The following is a 16,509-nucleotide window of genomic DNA, read 5'->3' as shown; positions in this document are numbered from 1 at the left end:
GTTTTGTAACAAAGTACAGAAAGCTTGGTAATATTAAATCACAGAGAACTAGAGAAAACTACTATGGCAAACTATAATGGACATGATATCCATAAAAAATTTTCCCAGTTCTTTTTGTGATATTGCACAGTACAATTGCTACATGGCAAACTAGTGTAGTATAGAAGTAAAAGCAAAAACAAACAAACCATAGAAAGAAAGCCACAAGTCTAAAATGGTTAGTTAACAGTTTAAACTTCATAATCAAATCTATCATTGGGTTCATTAAAACAAATCCTCCTACACTTGGCTGTGTATGATTCAACTTTTACCTTACATGAACCAAGTTTAAAATTAGTAGTAGAGATTGTAAAAATTAAAAGCTTTTGCTAATGGTATGCCTGCTGATGTTCAGTTGACCAAAGTCACTCTAACTCAGGGTTATGTGGAAAGGAACTATATACAGGGATATAGATATCGGGAAGTGTGATTCATTGGGGACCATTATTATTATAATCTGCCACACCTACTCTCTGGACTTTTTCTTTTTTTCTCTCATTGTTTATTTTTATCTGTGTTTTCTGTGATTATTTTATTTTAGGGACATTATTTTTAATTATAGCATCAGTAAAATCTAGAAATGTTGAAACTTCTTTTGTGTTTTGACATCTCTGTGAAATAAACAATGTTCCTGACTTTATTTTTGAATTTATATTTATAACTTAATTCACTAAGCATTTCAGTTCAGTTAGTAAATCAAGGTTTAAACAAAAAGCAAATGCGAATTTTGCTTAAACTGTGAAAGCAGCTTCTAAATTTCTATGAAAAGATAAAGGATAAAATTACATTGATCTTCATGCAGAAGATCATAGGTCAAGTTGGGAAAGACAAAGATCTTGTCCATTTTAGAAAGTATTTTACTTTTATGTCTTTAAAAGATTGTGAAGGGTAGGTCACTACCTAATTTGTAACTACTACCCTTAGGTGAATTCACTAACATTCTAGTTGAAAAATATGAGTATCTTTTGAGAAAAATGTAGTTGTCTTATGGAGGCAGGTTGGTAAAAAACATAGTTTTTATATTCAACTAGAGGCCCAGCACACAAAATTCATGTGTGGGTACAGTCCCTAGGCCTGGCCTGTAATCAGGGCCATCTTCCCCAGCTGCCTGCAGTTGGACTCACCCCTCGCCCCCATCCACCCCTGGTTTCCCCGTCACCATCAGGAGATAGGTGCCTGATGGCCGGGGGAAGGGACCAAGAGGTAGGCTGTTACTGCCCGCTCCTTAGCCCTGCCCCTGCCTCAGGTGGCCATCAGGTGATCGGAGCCTGCTGGCTGGGGAAAGGGACCAAGAGATGGTCAGTGAGCCTCATAGTGACTGGTCCAGCGGTCATTCTGGTCATTCTGGTCATTCTGCTGTTAGGGTCAATTTGCATATTACCCTTTTATTATATAGGATACAAGGGAAAAACATAATTTTTAAGTCAGGAAATAATCTGCACTGAAATAAAATTCCCCTATAATGAACTTGTAAAAATTGCTGCCCAAAGCACAATTTCTGTAATGTTGCAGTAATTCAAATGCCAACTCAGATGACTTAAACATTTTTTGAGGGGTGACATTGACTCTGTATTTTTTTTTAAATATATTTTAATGATTTTTTACAGAGAGGAAGGGAAAGAGATAGAGATAGAGAGAAACATCGATCAGCTGCCTCCTGCACATCTCCTACTGGGGATGTGCCCGCAACCCAGGTACATGCCCTTGACCGGAATCGAACCTGGGACCCTTCAATCCGCAGGCCGACGCTCTATCCACTGAGCCAAACCGGTTTCAGTGACTCTGTATTGCTAATACAAGTTTAAAGGCTGACTGTCCTGATCTGGTTTTTGGACTACTCTGTAACTAGCCTACCCATTCTACGGTCTAATCTCAGCACAGCAGCTTTATTCTGTCGGGGGTACTCTGAAAACAACAAACTGATTCTGCCTCTGTGCCTTTCCCCTCTCAGGTCCTGACTTTGAATGTGTTACTTGCCATGTTTTGGAGTCCTTTTCAAGCTACACCTCCATGCATCTTTCCCAGATACTACAGTAGATACTTGTAGTTTGAGTAATAAGTTAATAAATACTAACCACATATTGTTTCATGTACATTAATTGGATGATAAGCCTCCTAGAGGAGAGTCATATACTTTTTTTTAATTTGTTCCCTCATAGCACTTTGATAAAGCCATGAGCAAGCAGTGATTGCATAGCATATATTCCCTAATGTTAGGAGATAATTTTGATATAATTTATTTTTTCTCCTTTAATAAAGGGATAAAATGGGTTCTTCACTAATGATTGAAACAGCAAGAGACCCCACATGTCCTAAGGTAAGTTTCAAGTATATAACACCTCGTTGGAATTGAAGGTTAGGTGAAAATAATTACGCTGAAGGCCCTTTATTAAATGAAAAATTTCTTAGGAACCTCTTTTTAAGGATTATATTGTTCCTTATATATTGAGTTAGTCTATGAAGATGTGGGATGTGATCATTAGACCTTTTCTGTATATAGTAAAAGTACAACAAAAATTTAAAAACATGAAAAACCAAGACTAAAGATAAGGAAGACTTATCATAAGGGTTAATCAAATCCAGTGACTTAAGAAAAATTGTGTCATTTTCTCTCCTAGATTTTTAAAAAGAAATATATATATATATCTTATATATTGTATACAAATGAAATCCCAATTTTCAAAATGTAGTTGTTACTAGGATAAGTCTCAGCATGGCTTCTCTTTTGATATTGTTTGAAACACAGTGATCTGAGTATGGCTTAAGTTCCATGTTCTTTGATAATACTTATTTGATTAAGGAGTAGGATTTCTGCACCTAGGAATTCCATGCAATTTGTATTTATTTTTGGATAACAAGCCGAAACCATGAAAAATCAAATACAGCTCCCTCTAGTGCTCTTTCACTCTTGCTTATTTATATTTTCTTTCATACTACTAAATAATATTTAATTTTTACAAATCCCAAATATTGCTACTTACAATGGATATTGTTCACTTTTTAATTTACTAGGTAGCTGCAGTAAGTACCATCGTAAACAGAGGAGTCATTCCAAAAGCTTTTGTGTTCAGAAACTATGGTCATTTTCCTGGAATCAACTCTCACTATTTGGGAGGCTGTCAGTACAAAATGTGGCAGGCCATTAGAGCCTCGTCGGCTGCCCCCGGCTACTTCGCAGAGTATGCATTGGGAAGTGATCTTCATCAGGTAAGTTGAGTCTATGGCCTATCTTGTAAACCTTTACGTGACTAAAAGGAATTAGCACTTACTAAATGTCACTGTCCTTATAGACTAGAGGCATCAACCAAGGAGACTTTCTTATTTATGTCTCCATGTGGCAGAAGATGTGCAGTAGAAGCTATTTTTAATTGTTGGTTTTCTTTAACAAGCGGCCTGGCTTGAAGAGCATATTTTAGGAAAGATTTTTTTTTTTTCAGTATTTCATATAAAGTGATTGACATAGCCAATTATGATAGTCTTATTGTTAGAAAAAATGAAGTAGTACATCTGATTGGCTTTCTAAGTGTGGTAAAAATTACAAATGAAGCCCAGTCCCTGGAAATGCAGAATACAATCTGTTTGACAGTTTGGGTGATTTTTTAAAATAACTTTTGTTTCAGTTATCATTGACATATATTATATTTGTTTCAGGCGTAAAAGTAATTTAGTAATTTATATATAGACAACTACATAATTTACAAAATGATACCCTGATAAGTGTAAAACCCATTTGACACCATACATAGTCATGTAATATTATTGATTCTATTCCCTACGCTATACCTTACATTTAGTGGTCATATTTTGAAAGAGAGGATATAATAAAATATTAATAAACACTTAAATTAGCTATGTTCTAGACACTTATATAGTTCTTTGCATGTATTATCTCATTTAACCATTACTGCTTATGAAATAGAGTTAGTTCCATTTTACAAATTAAAAATTTGTATCTTAATAAAGGGTAAGTATCGACTAGGATCACAACCGTTAAGTGACAAGATGCTTTCAATAACTATACTGTTTTAAAATTTAGGACTAAATGATATATAAAGTTGAATATTATTATTTTTCTATTATATAGACTCATTTACTTACAAATTTTTTTCTCTGTTAAGTTTTTCCCACTATGGAAATTTTAACTCATAACTTATACTAAGTATTAAGGCAATAAAGGTTTTGAGCTGATACTTCTGAAATACATATATTTTTATATATGCTTAATTTTTTATATGATATCCCACTTAATATTAGTCTCATTTGATCCAGTCTGTAGCCTTTCCTCTTTAGTCACTGATGTATGGTATGTTTTCTTTATTTGTTATTCAGATATATGTTAAGAAAAACACTAATATTTTGAAAGAATTTTCAGGTGTTATTCAAAATATCATATATAAATTATATAGTAACTATGTAATTTTAATTTATATGTGTTAATGTTATAGCATTTTTATCAATTTTAGTTTTTCCTATATTTTTATATTAGCTTAAATATATTTTAAAATGTTACTGTCAGCTATCTCACTTTCTATCTTTGTAGTTAAGAGATTACAGTAGGATTTCTTTTGTCTTTGGAGTAAATTCAGACTTTCTTTGTCAAACCAGTCATTGTTGATTATGTAAGACACCCTTCTCTCCTTTCTCTTTTTCCTTTTACCCCCACTCAGGACAAAAGGTGCTAGCTATAGAGGTTTTCTCACATTGATTTCAGGCCTTATTGGTCAAAATAAAGTTTTTATTTTAATACTAAGGGCCCAGTGCATGAATTCATGCACCTTGAAAGGAACTGTGGGCCGCAAGGCTGCAATGAGCACAGGGGCAGGTCTCGGGCCATTGACCACGCCCCCGCCCAGCCCCGCCTGCTGTGGCCCTCGGTCCCCTCTCTACCAGCAGCCCTGCTCCCACCACTGCCGCTCCCACACACTGCCAGCACCGGCCCCAATCGCTCTGCGCCATCAGCAGGTGTGAGCGGGGCTGTCGCCGGCAGCAGGTGCAAGAGGCGGCTGCCAACCTGATCGCCCATCAGGAGCCAGGGGGAGGTGGAGAACCCCTGAGGGGCAATCGGGGCTGGCAGCAGGTGCGAGTGCTGGGCGGGACCACGGCACACACGGGAGCAAAGAATTTTCAGTAACCACCAGAGGCTCACCCCGGTGAAAGCAACCGGTGCCCCGCCTTGGTCTGGCGCCCTGGCTTACCTGCCCCACCATCCCACTGTGGCTGACACCTGCCATGTTCTGCATGCACCCTCTGGTGGTCAGCGCACATCATAGCAACTGGTTGTTCGGTTGTTCCACCGTTTGGTCTATTTGCATATTAGGGTTTTATATATATAGATGTAGCTTGCTCTTTTTAACAACTGTTTCTCCACATTCTTGCCATGTCATATATGAGAAGTAATAGCGTATTCAAAATGTAATATTTAAGTCTTACAACTTTAAGATGATTGTCATGCTACAAAATTGCTGTTATGACAAATATTAGTGAAAGTCTCAAATGGTAAATCAGTGCATTTCAGGGCCATATGTTTGTTCCCAGACTTCAAAAGAAGTGACCTAATTTGCTTTCTATCTAAGAAGTAGTAGTTACAAAGTTTAATTCAACCTTGTAGAATACACATAATAAACCAAAGTAATTTAGTGGTTCTTTTTCCGTTTCAGATAGATCAGCGGTTCTCAACCTGTGGGTCACCAACCTGTGGGTCGTGACCCCTTTGGGGGTTGAACGACCTTTTCACAGGGGTCGCCTAAGACCATCGGAAAACACATATATAATTATATATTGTTTTTGTGATTGATCACTATGCTTTAATTATGTTCAATTTGTAACAATGAAAATACATATTGCATATCAGATATTTACATTACGATTCATAACAGTAGCAAAATTACAGTTGTGAAGTAGCAACGAAAATAATTTTATGGTTGTGGGTCACCACATCATGAAGAACTGTATTAAAGGGTCGCGGCATTAGGAAGGTTGAGAACCACTGAGATAGATCAATGTTACTTCTTTTCATGCTTAGCCATTTTTGTATTGATGCCCATAATCTTTGAATTTAGGTTGAAATAACTTCTATAAATTTTATGTAAAGCACATGACTATGTGTACAAAGAATATGTTTTCATGTAAAACATTGACTTGACTTTAGAAAGATTGGCACATCGAATTTAATAAGAATATTCAAATGGAATCTAGAGTATACACAAACCTTAAGTACATATTTTTTAGTGCATATTCTCCCAATATTTGAGGAAGAAATGGGGTATTTTTTCTTCAAAAGACACTGTGAAAGGTTGATTAGCATATTCTAAGGTGTGAATGATCTTGGTTGCTTAAACAAAGAAAACATTCAAGCAAGTTTCTTTCCAATCTTTCAGTAGTTGCCAAGAAGTTTAAAACTAAAATGTGGAACTTACAATCTTATTTGATAAGTTCTTGGAATATTCAGTTATTTTCATTCTCATTTTTAAAACCCCTTTGACTGTCATGTCTGACATGTGTTTTAATGTAAATTACTTTATATCCTTTCTGGAATTAGTAGAGCATAACCAATGGACACAAGCCACTGGGGGGTAGGGGAGGCCGGGGGGAATGTCAAGGGGGGGGCGGGGGGAAAGGAGACATATGTAATACTCTTTGTAATACTTTAAGCAATAAAAAAAAAAGTTACAGAGAGAAATTTGCACTACATTCTACTACATTTTTATAGTACTCTATCAGCATTTTTTACCCTCTTTTGAATTCTTCAAAATAATATTGATTATTGATAAATGCTTAGAAGTACAAAATTTGCCTGCTTTATTTAGGTTATGTCTGCATTATAATGAATGTGATAACTTTGAAATTATACTGTTAATAAAATTTCAGCTTAAATTTCATTGAATTAATTTGGTTATATTTGACTTGTGAAAGAATTATTAGCTTTAATTGTTTAGGAGAACCATAATTCTTTTTTTTTAATTATTTTTATTTCAGAGAGGAGGGGAGAGAAAGAGAGCTAGATAGAAACATAAATGATGAAAGAAATTCATTGATCGGTTGCCTCCAGCACACCCCATACTGGGGATCGAGCCCACAACCCCAGCATATGCCCTAATCAGGACTCTAACTGTGACTTCCTGATTTATAGGCTGATGCTCAACCACTGAGCCACACCAGCTGGGCAGAGCCATAATTCTTTTCTTAGGTTTTATATAGGAGCTATATTAACCATTAAACAAGGATAATATATCTTTAAAAAGTAATTTAATTCATTTCAGTAATTTTGAGCAAAATGTGCGAAGCAATCCAAGAAGTTCAAAGAACTTTCATAATAAGAAATGAAAGCTTAATAAGGCCAGTGAGGCTTGTGAGTTTTTGCATGACTTCTTTGTATCTGTGATATATAAACTCAGTTCACCTTAAAGGAACCTTTTGTTTTTAAGTAATATGTTGTTGAATTTATTATATAATCCAGCTTTTCCTATGAGTAAATTTCAAACTGTTTAAAATATAATTTTTCTTTTCATATTTGTAAAATAGCATTTCACTTTTAAGAGTTCTGTATTATATTTTCTTAACTTATATTTTGCAGGATGGAGGTTTGCTTCTGAATAACCCTTCAGCCTTAGCAATGCATGAATGTAAATGTCTTTGGCCAGACGTCCCCCTAGAGTGTATAGTGTCCTTAGGCACTGGACGTTATGAGAGTGATGTGAAAAACACCATGACATCTACAAGCTTGAAAGCCAAACTGTCTAATGTTATCAACAGTGCAACAGATACAGAAGGTTAGTTGTTTGCTATTTTAGAGCACTTTAACTTCTAAAATTCAGCTTTTAGTAGAATATGCTCATGCTAACTGCAAAAGAGTATGTTATGTCTGTATTTGTGTAGGCTTAGGAAGCACATGGGAGCAAGTCTTCTGTTTTTATTTCTCCTCACTCATTTCTTCTAAATGACCTTAGGATAGAGGCTATTCTCCATGCGGGAGTTAGTGCTACCTTTGCCTACTTACAGTTGGAAAAGTATCTAAACCTGGATTAGCACAAAGGCTTGGTTGGGGACTATTCTGCCAGTTGCGAAACGGAAAAGAAAAGGAGTCAGTGGTTCAAATATACACATAACAGTGAGAGAATTAGAATACTTACAGAATTTGATTATTTAGTAATGTGGAGGCAAACTGGAATTAGAATAAGTTCTTCACTCTTCTGCCCCAATAATCTAGTCTTCATATAAAAGCTGAAGTGATTTTTTTAAAACATTAACCATGTTTTTTACCCTGCTCAAAACCCTCCAGGCTTCCTATCACACCTAGAACCAAATCCAGAAATATTATTCACTGAAATTTACAGGCCCTGTAAGACCCAGCTTTTGAATATATCTATTCCTCCCCTTCCCCCCTCAAAATGTGTCCCTTTTATAAAGTCTAGCTGGCTACACTTTCATTTTTTCTGTTCCCCAAACTTGCTAGATCTCTTTATTGTTTTATTTTTAAGTCTTATGTGAAGTCAGTTAAATTTTTACACAGAATGTTACCACTTAGCTCCTTGCTTTTGAATCTCACTTTTTCCATATTACCATCTTATTAGTTAAGTCCTTAGCCTATGGGAGGATCTTAAACAACCCACTGAGGACTTTCATCTATTAAATGATAACCCAATGCCCTGACCGGTTTGGCTCAATGGATAGAGCGTCGGCCTGTGGACTGAAGGGTCCCGGGTTTGATTCCGGTCAAGGGCATGTACCTTGGTTGCGGGTACATCCCCAGTAGGGGGTGTGCAGGAGGCAGCTGATCGATGTTTTTCTCTCATCGATGTTTCTAACTCTATCTCTCTCCCTTCCTCTCTGTAAAAAAATCAATAAAATATATTAAAAAAATAAAAAGAACAAAGTTGGAGTACTTACACCCTTTGACTTCAAAACTATACAAATACAGTAAGCAAGGGACTATGTTATTTGCATAAAAATAGGCATATGTCAGTGGTACATAATAAGAGAATACAGAAATAGATCTATACACGTAAGCTCAAAAGACTTTTGATAAAGGTAACTCAATGAGTAAAGGATATTCTTTACAACAAATGGTACTGGGACAGCCAGATAACTATATTCAAAAAACTGAACCTTGACCATTCTATATTCAGAAGTTAACTTGAATGGACCATAGACCTAATTATAACAGCTAAAACTGTAAAACTACTAGAAAAAATACCCTGGAGAAAAATTAAGAAATGGCCCTGGCGTACGTGAAGATTTTTTAGATAGAACACAAAAAGCATGAACCAAAAAAGAAAAATTAAGACTTTATCAAATTACAAATTTTGATATTTCAAAGATACTTTGAATAATGAAAAGACAAGCTACAAATTGAAATAAATATTAGTAAACCATGTATCTGATCCATTACCAGAAATATATAATCATATCCAAAATATAGAGAGAATTCTTATCTATAAAAGAAGAAAAAAATTAAGTAAAAAAAAAAAAAAATGAGCTAAATATTTGAACAGACATTCCATGAAGAAGATATACAGATGAAAGACTTCTCAACATCCTGAGTCATTAGGGAAATGAATATTAAAGCCACAAGGTACCACCACACATCCTTTGGCATGGCTAAAATTAAGACTGATAATCCCAAGTTTTGGCAAAAATGTGAAGTAGTGGGAACTCTGGTGTATTGATAGTTGGCATGCAAAATGGTATAGAAAATGGTTTGGAAAACAGTACTGTAGTTCTTTTAAAAAACAAAAAACATACTTTTACCTTATGCCCAGCAATTTCATCCCCAGGAGAAATGGAATCATCGATCCACAAAAATACTTAGGTATAAATATTTCTAGGAGGATTATTACTAATATCTAAAAACTGAAGAGAACTAGACAGGAGAGAACAAATTATGCTATACTAGAGGCCCGGTGCACAACATTCGTGCACTAGGGGCTGGGAGTGGGGTCCCCTCATCCCAGCCTGCGCCCTCTCACAGTCCAAGACCCCTTGGGGGATGTCTGCCTGCTGCATTGGCAGGAGAGGCTCCCACCACCTCCACTGCACTTGCTAGCCCCTGAACCCAGCTTCTGGCTGAGCAGCGCTCCCCCTGTGGGAGCACACTGACCACCTAGGGGCAGCTCCTGTGTTGAGTGTCTGCCCCCTGGTGGTCAGTGGATGTCATAGCAACATTCTGATGTTTGGTCGATTTGCATATTAGCCTTTTATTATATAGAACTAGAGGCCCGGTGCACAAAAATTTGTGCACGGGGGGGGGGGGGGGGGGGGTCCCCCAGCCCGGCCTGTGCCCTCTCACAGTCTGGAACCCCTCGGGAGATAACGACCTGCTGGCTTAGGCCTGCTCCCAGGTGGCAGAGGGCAGGCCCAGTCCCTAAGTGCAGCCCCTGGTCAGGCTCAGAGCAGGGCCGATTGGGGATTTGGGGTGCCGCCCTATCATGCACAGAGCAGGGCGGATCGGGAGGTTGCAATGCCACCCTCAGTCATGCTCAGGGTAGACTGATTGGGGGGTTGGGGCACCGCCCCCTGTTACACTCAAGGCAGGGTCGATGGGGAGGTTGCGGTGCCACCCCCGTCACGCACAGAGCAGGGCCGATCAGGGGGTTGGGGCGCTGCTCCCTGTCACTCACAGAGCAGGGCCCATCGGGGGGTTGAGGAGCTCCCCCCTGTCACTCACAAAGCAGGGCCCATCAGGGGGTTGAGGAGCTCCCCCCTGTCACTCACAAAGCAGGGCCCATCAGGGGGTTGAGGAGCTCCCCCCGTCACACACAGAGCAGGGCCAATAGGGGAGTTGGGGCACCGCCCCCTGTCACACACAGAGCAGGGCGGATCAGGGGGTTGGGGCGCTGCACCCTGTCACACTCAGGGCAGGGCCAATGGGGAGGTTATGGCTCTACCCAGTCACACACAGAGCAAGGCCCGTGGAGGGGGATTGGGGCGCCACCCTCTATTACCCACAGAACAGGGCCGATCAGGCGGTTGGGGCGCCACCACTGTCACACTCAGGGCAGGGCCGATGGAGAGGTTATGGCTCTACCCTGTCACACACAGAGCAGGGCCGATCAGGGTGTTGGTGCGCTGCACCCTGTCACGCTGATCCCGGTGCCGGGAGCCTCGCTGCTCCGCTGATCCCGGTGCCGGGAGGCATATTACCCTTTTACTATATAGGATAGAGGCCTGGTGCATGGGTGGGGGCCGGCTGCTTTGCCCTGAAGGGTGTCCTGGATCAGGGTGGGGGTCCCCACTGGGGTGCCTGGCCAGCCTGGGTGAGGGGCTGAGGGCTGTTTTCCTGCTGGCAGTTGACTAAAAGCTCCCAACCGCTCCTTGTTTTCTTTTTTTTTTTTTTTATTCTGGGCCAGCTTTAGCTCTGAGGCCTCGCTGTTGAAAACATGGATACAATGTTGCGGTCCTGGGCTGACTGAAAGCCAGTTTTGTTTAGCTTCTTATTTGCAACATAGTAATAGTTGCTTAGAGTTGCAGTTGAGAGTCCGCAAGTGAGGCGGGGAACGTTGGAGTCTGCAGTTCCTGGAGGAAGCAAACCTCCCTGCTCGCTTCAGTGCATGGCTGCCGGCCGCCATCTTGGCTGACAGTTAATTTGCATAAGGATACGCTGATTAGCCAATGGGAAGGGTAGCGGTCGTACGCCAGTTACCATGTTTCTCTTTTATTAGTGTAGATTGTATAATGGAATACTAGTCAGCAGTAAAAAGAAAGGAATTATATATATATATGCTACAACATAGATGAATTTCAAAAGCATTTTGGTAAGTAAAAAAAGCTAGGCATACAAGGGTTATATCCTTATGATTTTATGTGAAATTCTAGAAGAGATAATGGTAAGAGGAACCAACTATAAAGAAGCATGATGGAAGTTTTTAAGTGATGGAAATGTCCTATGTCATGATTGTTGTGGTGGTTACATTGTATATGTGTCAGAACTTGGCTTTTTCTTAATTGGTGAATTTTATTATGAGTAAATTATGCCTCAATAAAGATAACTCCAGAAATTTTTTTTTTTAAATGGAGGTTGGCTAACAGTGGCTAACAGTATGACCAAAAACAGAAGAAAGTACTAGAGCAAGTATTCTAATTTAACAGAATTATATGAAGAATTCTGATAGGTGAATTTTATTTTATAGTATATTTATTATTACGGATTCCTTTTCTAAGGTTAATTAGCTGGAATGATAAAATAAGCAAAGCTTTATAATTTTCCTAAAAGAATATAATTTTTTAAAAAGATAACATTGGAGCCCTGGCCGATTTGGCTCAGTGGATAGAGCATCAGCTTGCAGACTGGAAGGTCCCAGGTTCATTTCCGGTCAAGGGCATGTACCTTGGTTGTGGGCACATCCCCAGTGGGAGGTGTACAGGAGGCAGCTGATCAATGTTTCTCTCTCATCGATGTTTCTAGCTCTCTATCCCTCTCCCTTCCTGTCTGTGAAAAATCAATAAAATATTTTTTTTAAAAAAAAAGATAACATTGGATCACTGTAGAATAACTTTTCTTAACCACCCTATTGTCTCTGTTTGTTTTAACAGAAGTCCATGTAATGCTTGATGGTCTGTTACCTCCTGACACCTATTTTAGATTCAATCCTGTAATGTGTGAAAACATACCTCTAGATGAAAGTCGCAATGAAAAGCTGGATCAACTGCAGTTGGAAGGGTTGAGATACATAGAAAGAAATGAAGAAAAAATGAACAAACTTGCAAAAATTTTACGTCAAGAAAAAACAACTCTGCAGAAAATTAATGACTGGATAAAATTAAAATCTGACATGTATGAAGGCCTTTCATTCTTTTCAAAATTGTGATGAGTGTGTGCGTATATTCCCGTAAATGAAGGCCTGTTCAGAAGATCCGCAGACCCAGTGAGAAATCATAGGATTCAACATGAGTTAACTTTGAAATACTTATGAATTCTGGGGAATCCTGAAAAAGATGGTGCTTGGACCAGCTTGCACAGCACAGAGGCAGAATTTATAAGGGAATTAGGTTTTTATGATGTTAATAATTAGCTATATTTTAAGAATCTTATTGTGCTAGTTGGTTGTAGTAGATATCGGTGTTAATATTGTTTGATGTTTGAAAATATATTAATATATGCCAAACAACTGAAAAAATATCGTACTTGATATTTTTGCTTTAGTCACCATAATCATGTTGAATTTATTTGATCATTGATTTTCTTCCATGTGGAAAAGCTAATTTCTTTTTAAATTTACATCACATGTATTCGCAAGCTACATTCTGCTATCCAAATGTTGCCTTTTACTGTAATATCATTTAAACACATACAAAAAAGTGGAATTTTTTCTGTCAAAGGACTTTTACATTGGAAATATGTAAGAACCAGATACAGTTTTCTATTCAAACTTGATTGATTCAAAATCATAGGTGAGATTCCAGTCAATCACTTTTCACCCTTGAAATTTCAAGATAATACTGTATGTTAACTTTTCTAGCTCTAGCTTATTATTCAGTGTCATAAAATTAATTACTTTAATTTACTAAAAAATATTCTTAACAAAAATAAACTATTGAAATAATTTATTGTTAAAAGGCTAAAGTCATTTTAAGATTATTTATTATTCGTAATGTAGTTCCCCATTTCTTTGTAGCATTTGATTATACCTATCAAGAGTATGCTTTAAAAAATATGTTAGGCTTGCCCTAGCTGGTTTGGCTCAGCAGATAGAGTGTCGACCTGCAGGCTAAAGTGTCCCAGGTTCGATTCCAGTCAAGGGCACATGCCTGGGTTGCAGGCTTGATCCCCAGTAGGGGGGATGCAGGAGGCAGCCAATCAATGATTCTCTCTCATCATTGATGTTTCTCTCTCCCTCTACTTTCCTCTCTGAAATCAATAAAATATATATTTTAAAAAATAAGTTAGGCTTGTTTTACCATATTAACTCCTTTAACTGGATTTCACAGAGGTTAACAAACCAACTCAGATCATTGTTTATACCAATCAAATTCATCTTTGTTGTATTATCTATCTGCCTTGTTAATCCTTATATCATGTTTAGATTTGTCAAGAAAATGAAAAAAAAGGTAAGTGTCCTTTGCTTTGTACATATAAACTAAAACTACAGTTTCCCAGGTTGTCATGTTGCTCTTTGCTGATTCACAGGATATGGTGTGGTTCAGGGGGTGCTGAGGAGAACTGAGAGTCTGAATGCTAATCCTGGCTCAGGCTCTGATGCAGAGACCCATTTGTGACCTGGAGGAGGGCAGACAGCTTCTCGGTTTCAGATACTTCATTTGTAAAGTGAGGAAAGCTAGCTCTAAAATTTTACTTACTTTTCTTGATGGTAACCTAAAAAGTAAATTCTGCAAATGTACAAGCAAAAGATAGGAAGAGTTGTGAAAATGAATTTTCAGTCCTACACAAGTAAAAGATCTGTTCTTTTTAAAGAAACCAAGAAGAGTCTATCTTAGAAATAAAATGTGATTAAATTCTCCAACTCATCAATTATATAAAAATATAGAGTATAAAAATTGTTTTGTTGCTTAGGCCTTCTTGGATGTCTCAGAATTCTTATTTCTGTAATAAATGGCATGCTGGTGATATTTCAGTTCTGTTTTTGCTGCAGATATTATTCTTTATTAATAGTACCTCAGATAGAGTTGTCCCTAGAGGCATATGGGCTGACTGGGATTTCCCCTGGGGGTTATAATTACACTGTGTGTTTCTTCCCCTCCCAAGCCTCATTTTATTCAGGATAAAATAGATATCAAAGGATCTTCTGAGTGGAGAAGGAAGTCACAAAATGTCTGCCTGCCATCCGAAGGAATAGAGGAGGATCTTACAGCTTTGTTTTGGTAGTATGGTGGAAGGACTCCCTTTCCGCTCCCGCGCCCTCCCAGCACAGTGCCTGACAACTGCCTCTCCTTTTCACTTATTATAGAGCTGCTAATTACTGAAGTAGCTAGGACCTCTAGAGTTCAAAGATCAAAATTTTACCTAACTTGCTATGCTCTAGAAATAATTCTAGTCACAGATTTGAATATTACACAAGTATTAGAGCTAGAAAAACTGAGAAAGTCAAATATCACATAATCTCACTTATTGATGGAATTTGATGAACAAAATGTATTGACCAACAAAATAAGATCCAAAGCATGGAGGCATGGAACAGACTGAGATACCTCGATGTGGGATTGGAGGGACAAGGAGGGTAAACCAAAGAACTTGTATACATAGTCCATGGACACGGGCAATAAGGGAGTGAAGACCTGGGGGCGGGGGGGGGGGGGGGGGGGACAGCTGTAATACTTCAACAATAAAAATATATTTTAAAAATAGTAAAAATTTTAAAAGTAGTACTTAATGCAGCATTTTATTTAAATTACCATCAAAATAATTATTAAAAACAATGCAATTAAAAACTGATACCTGGGCTGCACACCCAGCTTAAGTGACTGGGAAGACTGAGCCACTGGTCACCTACTACACAAGGCCATGCTACCAATTCCGGGAAACATAGCAGCTCTGCCCTAATACATAGAAACAAACACAGGGAAGCAGCCAAAATGTGTAGACAAAGATACATGTTACAAATGAAAGAAATGGAAGCATGCAGACCACTGGATACAGAGTTCAACAAATGGTTTTAAGGTTACTCAAGGATCTTAATGAGACTTCAAATGAATTAATGAGAGCATCGAGGGATTAGTAAGACTTCCAAGGATCTTAGAATGTCAAAGACATGGAAAAGGAGCAGTCAGGAATTTAGCATACACTAACTGAAATGAATATTACAGGGATTCAACAGAGTAAAGGATTCAAAAAATCAAATCAATGATTTGGAATATGAGGAAGCATAAAAACATCCAATCAGAAGAGCAAAAAGAAAAAATCCAAAAATATGAAAATAGTATAAGGAGCCTCTGGGACAACTTCAAATGTACCAACATTCTCATTATGGAGGTGCCAGAAAGGAGAGAGAGAGCAAGATATTGAAAACCTATTTGAAGAAATAATGACAGAAAACTTGCCCTACCTGGTGAAATAGACTTACAAGTCCAGGAAGTGCAGAGGCCCAGACAAGAGGAAGCCAAGGAGGCCCACACCAAGACATCATAATTAAAATGCCAAGGGTTAATGACAGATAACTTTAAAAGTAGAAAGAGAAAAGCAGTTGCCTACAAGGGAGTGCCCATATGATTATCAGCTGATTTCTCAACAAAAACTGCAGGCCAGAAGTGAGTGGCAAGAAATACTCAAAGTGATGAATAGCAATGACTACAACCAAGATTACCCAGCAAAGCTATCATTTAGAATTGAAGGTCAGATAAAGAGCTTCACAGACAAGAAAAAGCTAAAGGAGTTCACCGCCACCACACCAATATTACATGAAATGTTAAAGGGCATTCTTTAAGAAGAAGGAGAAAACAATAAAAAATATGAGCAATAAATACATACCTATCAACAATTAAATCGAAAAATCAAATGAACAAAAAATCTAATGAATAAAA

At 38.0% G+C, this 16,509-nt stretch overlaps 1 protein-coding gene across 1 annotated transcript in view; it reads left to right on the top strand.

Annotated features, from left to right (window-relative positions):
* PNPLA8 (patatin like phospholipase domain containing 8) overlaps positions 1 to 14,610 on the top strand; it is a 32,936-nt gene extending 18,326 nt beyond the window's left edge. Inside the window, exons 7-10 of the mRNA XM_070424715.1 lie at positions 2,299 to 2,356; positions 3,052 to 3,246; positions 7,613 to 7,808; positions 12,568 to 14,610. Of these exons, the coding sequence (XP_070280816.1) occupies positions 2,299 to 2,356; positions 3,052 to 3,246; positions 7,613 to 7,808; positions 12,568 to 12,842 (724 nt within the window). The 3' untranslated portion in view covers positions 12,843 to 14,610. The remainder of the gene's footprint in view (positions 1 to 2,298; positions 2,357 to 3,051; positions 3,247 to 7,612; positions 7,809 to 12,567) is intronic.
* Positions 14,611 to 16,509: the final 1,899 nt, after the last annotated feature.

The sequence above is a fragment of the Myotis yumanensis genome, unplaced genomic scaffold (genome assembly GCF_028538775.1).
Source record: "Myotis yumanensis isolate MYYU_CA2020_CCGP unplaced genomic scaffold, mMyoYum1.0.hap1 SCAF_9, whole genome shotgun sequence".
NCBI lineage: Eukaryota > Metazoa > Chordata > Mammalia > Chiroptera > Vespertilionidae > Myotis > Myotis yumanensis.
Note: the sequence above shows the minus strand (reverse complement) of the source record. Positions and strands in the feature narration are given on the sequence as shown.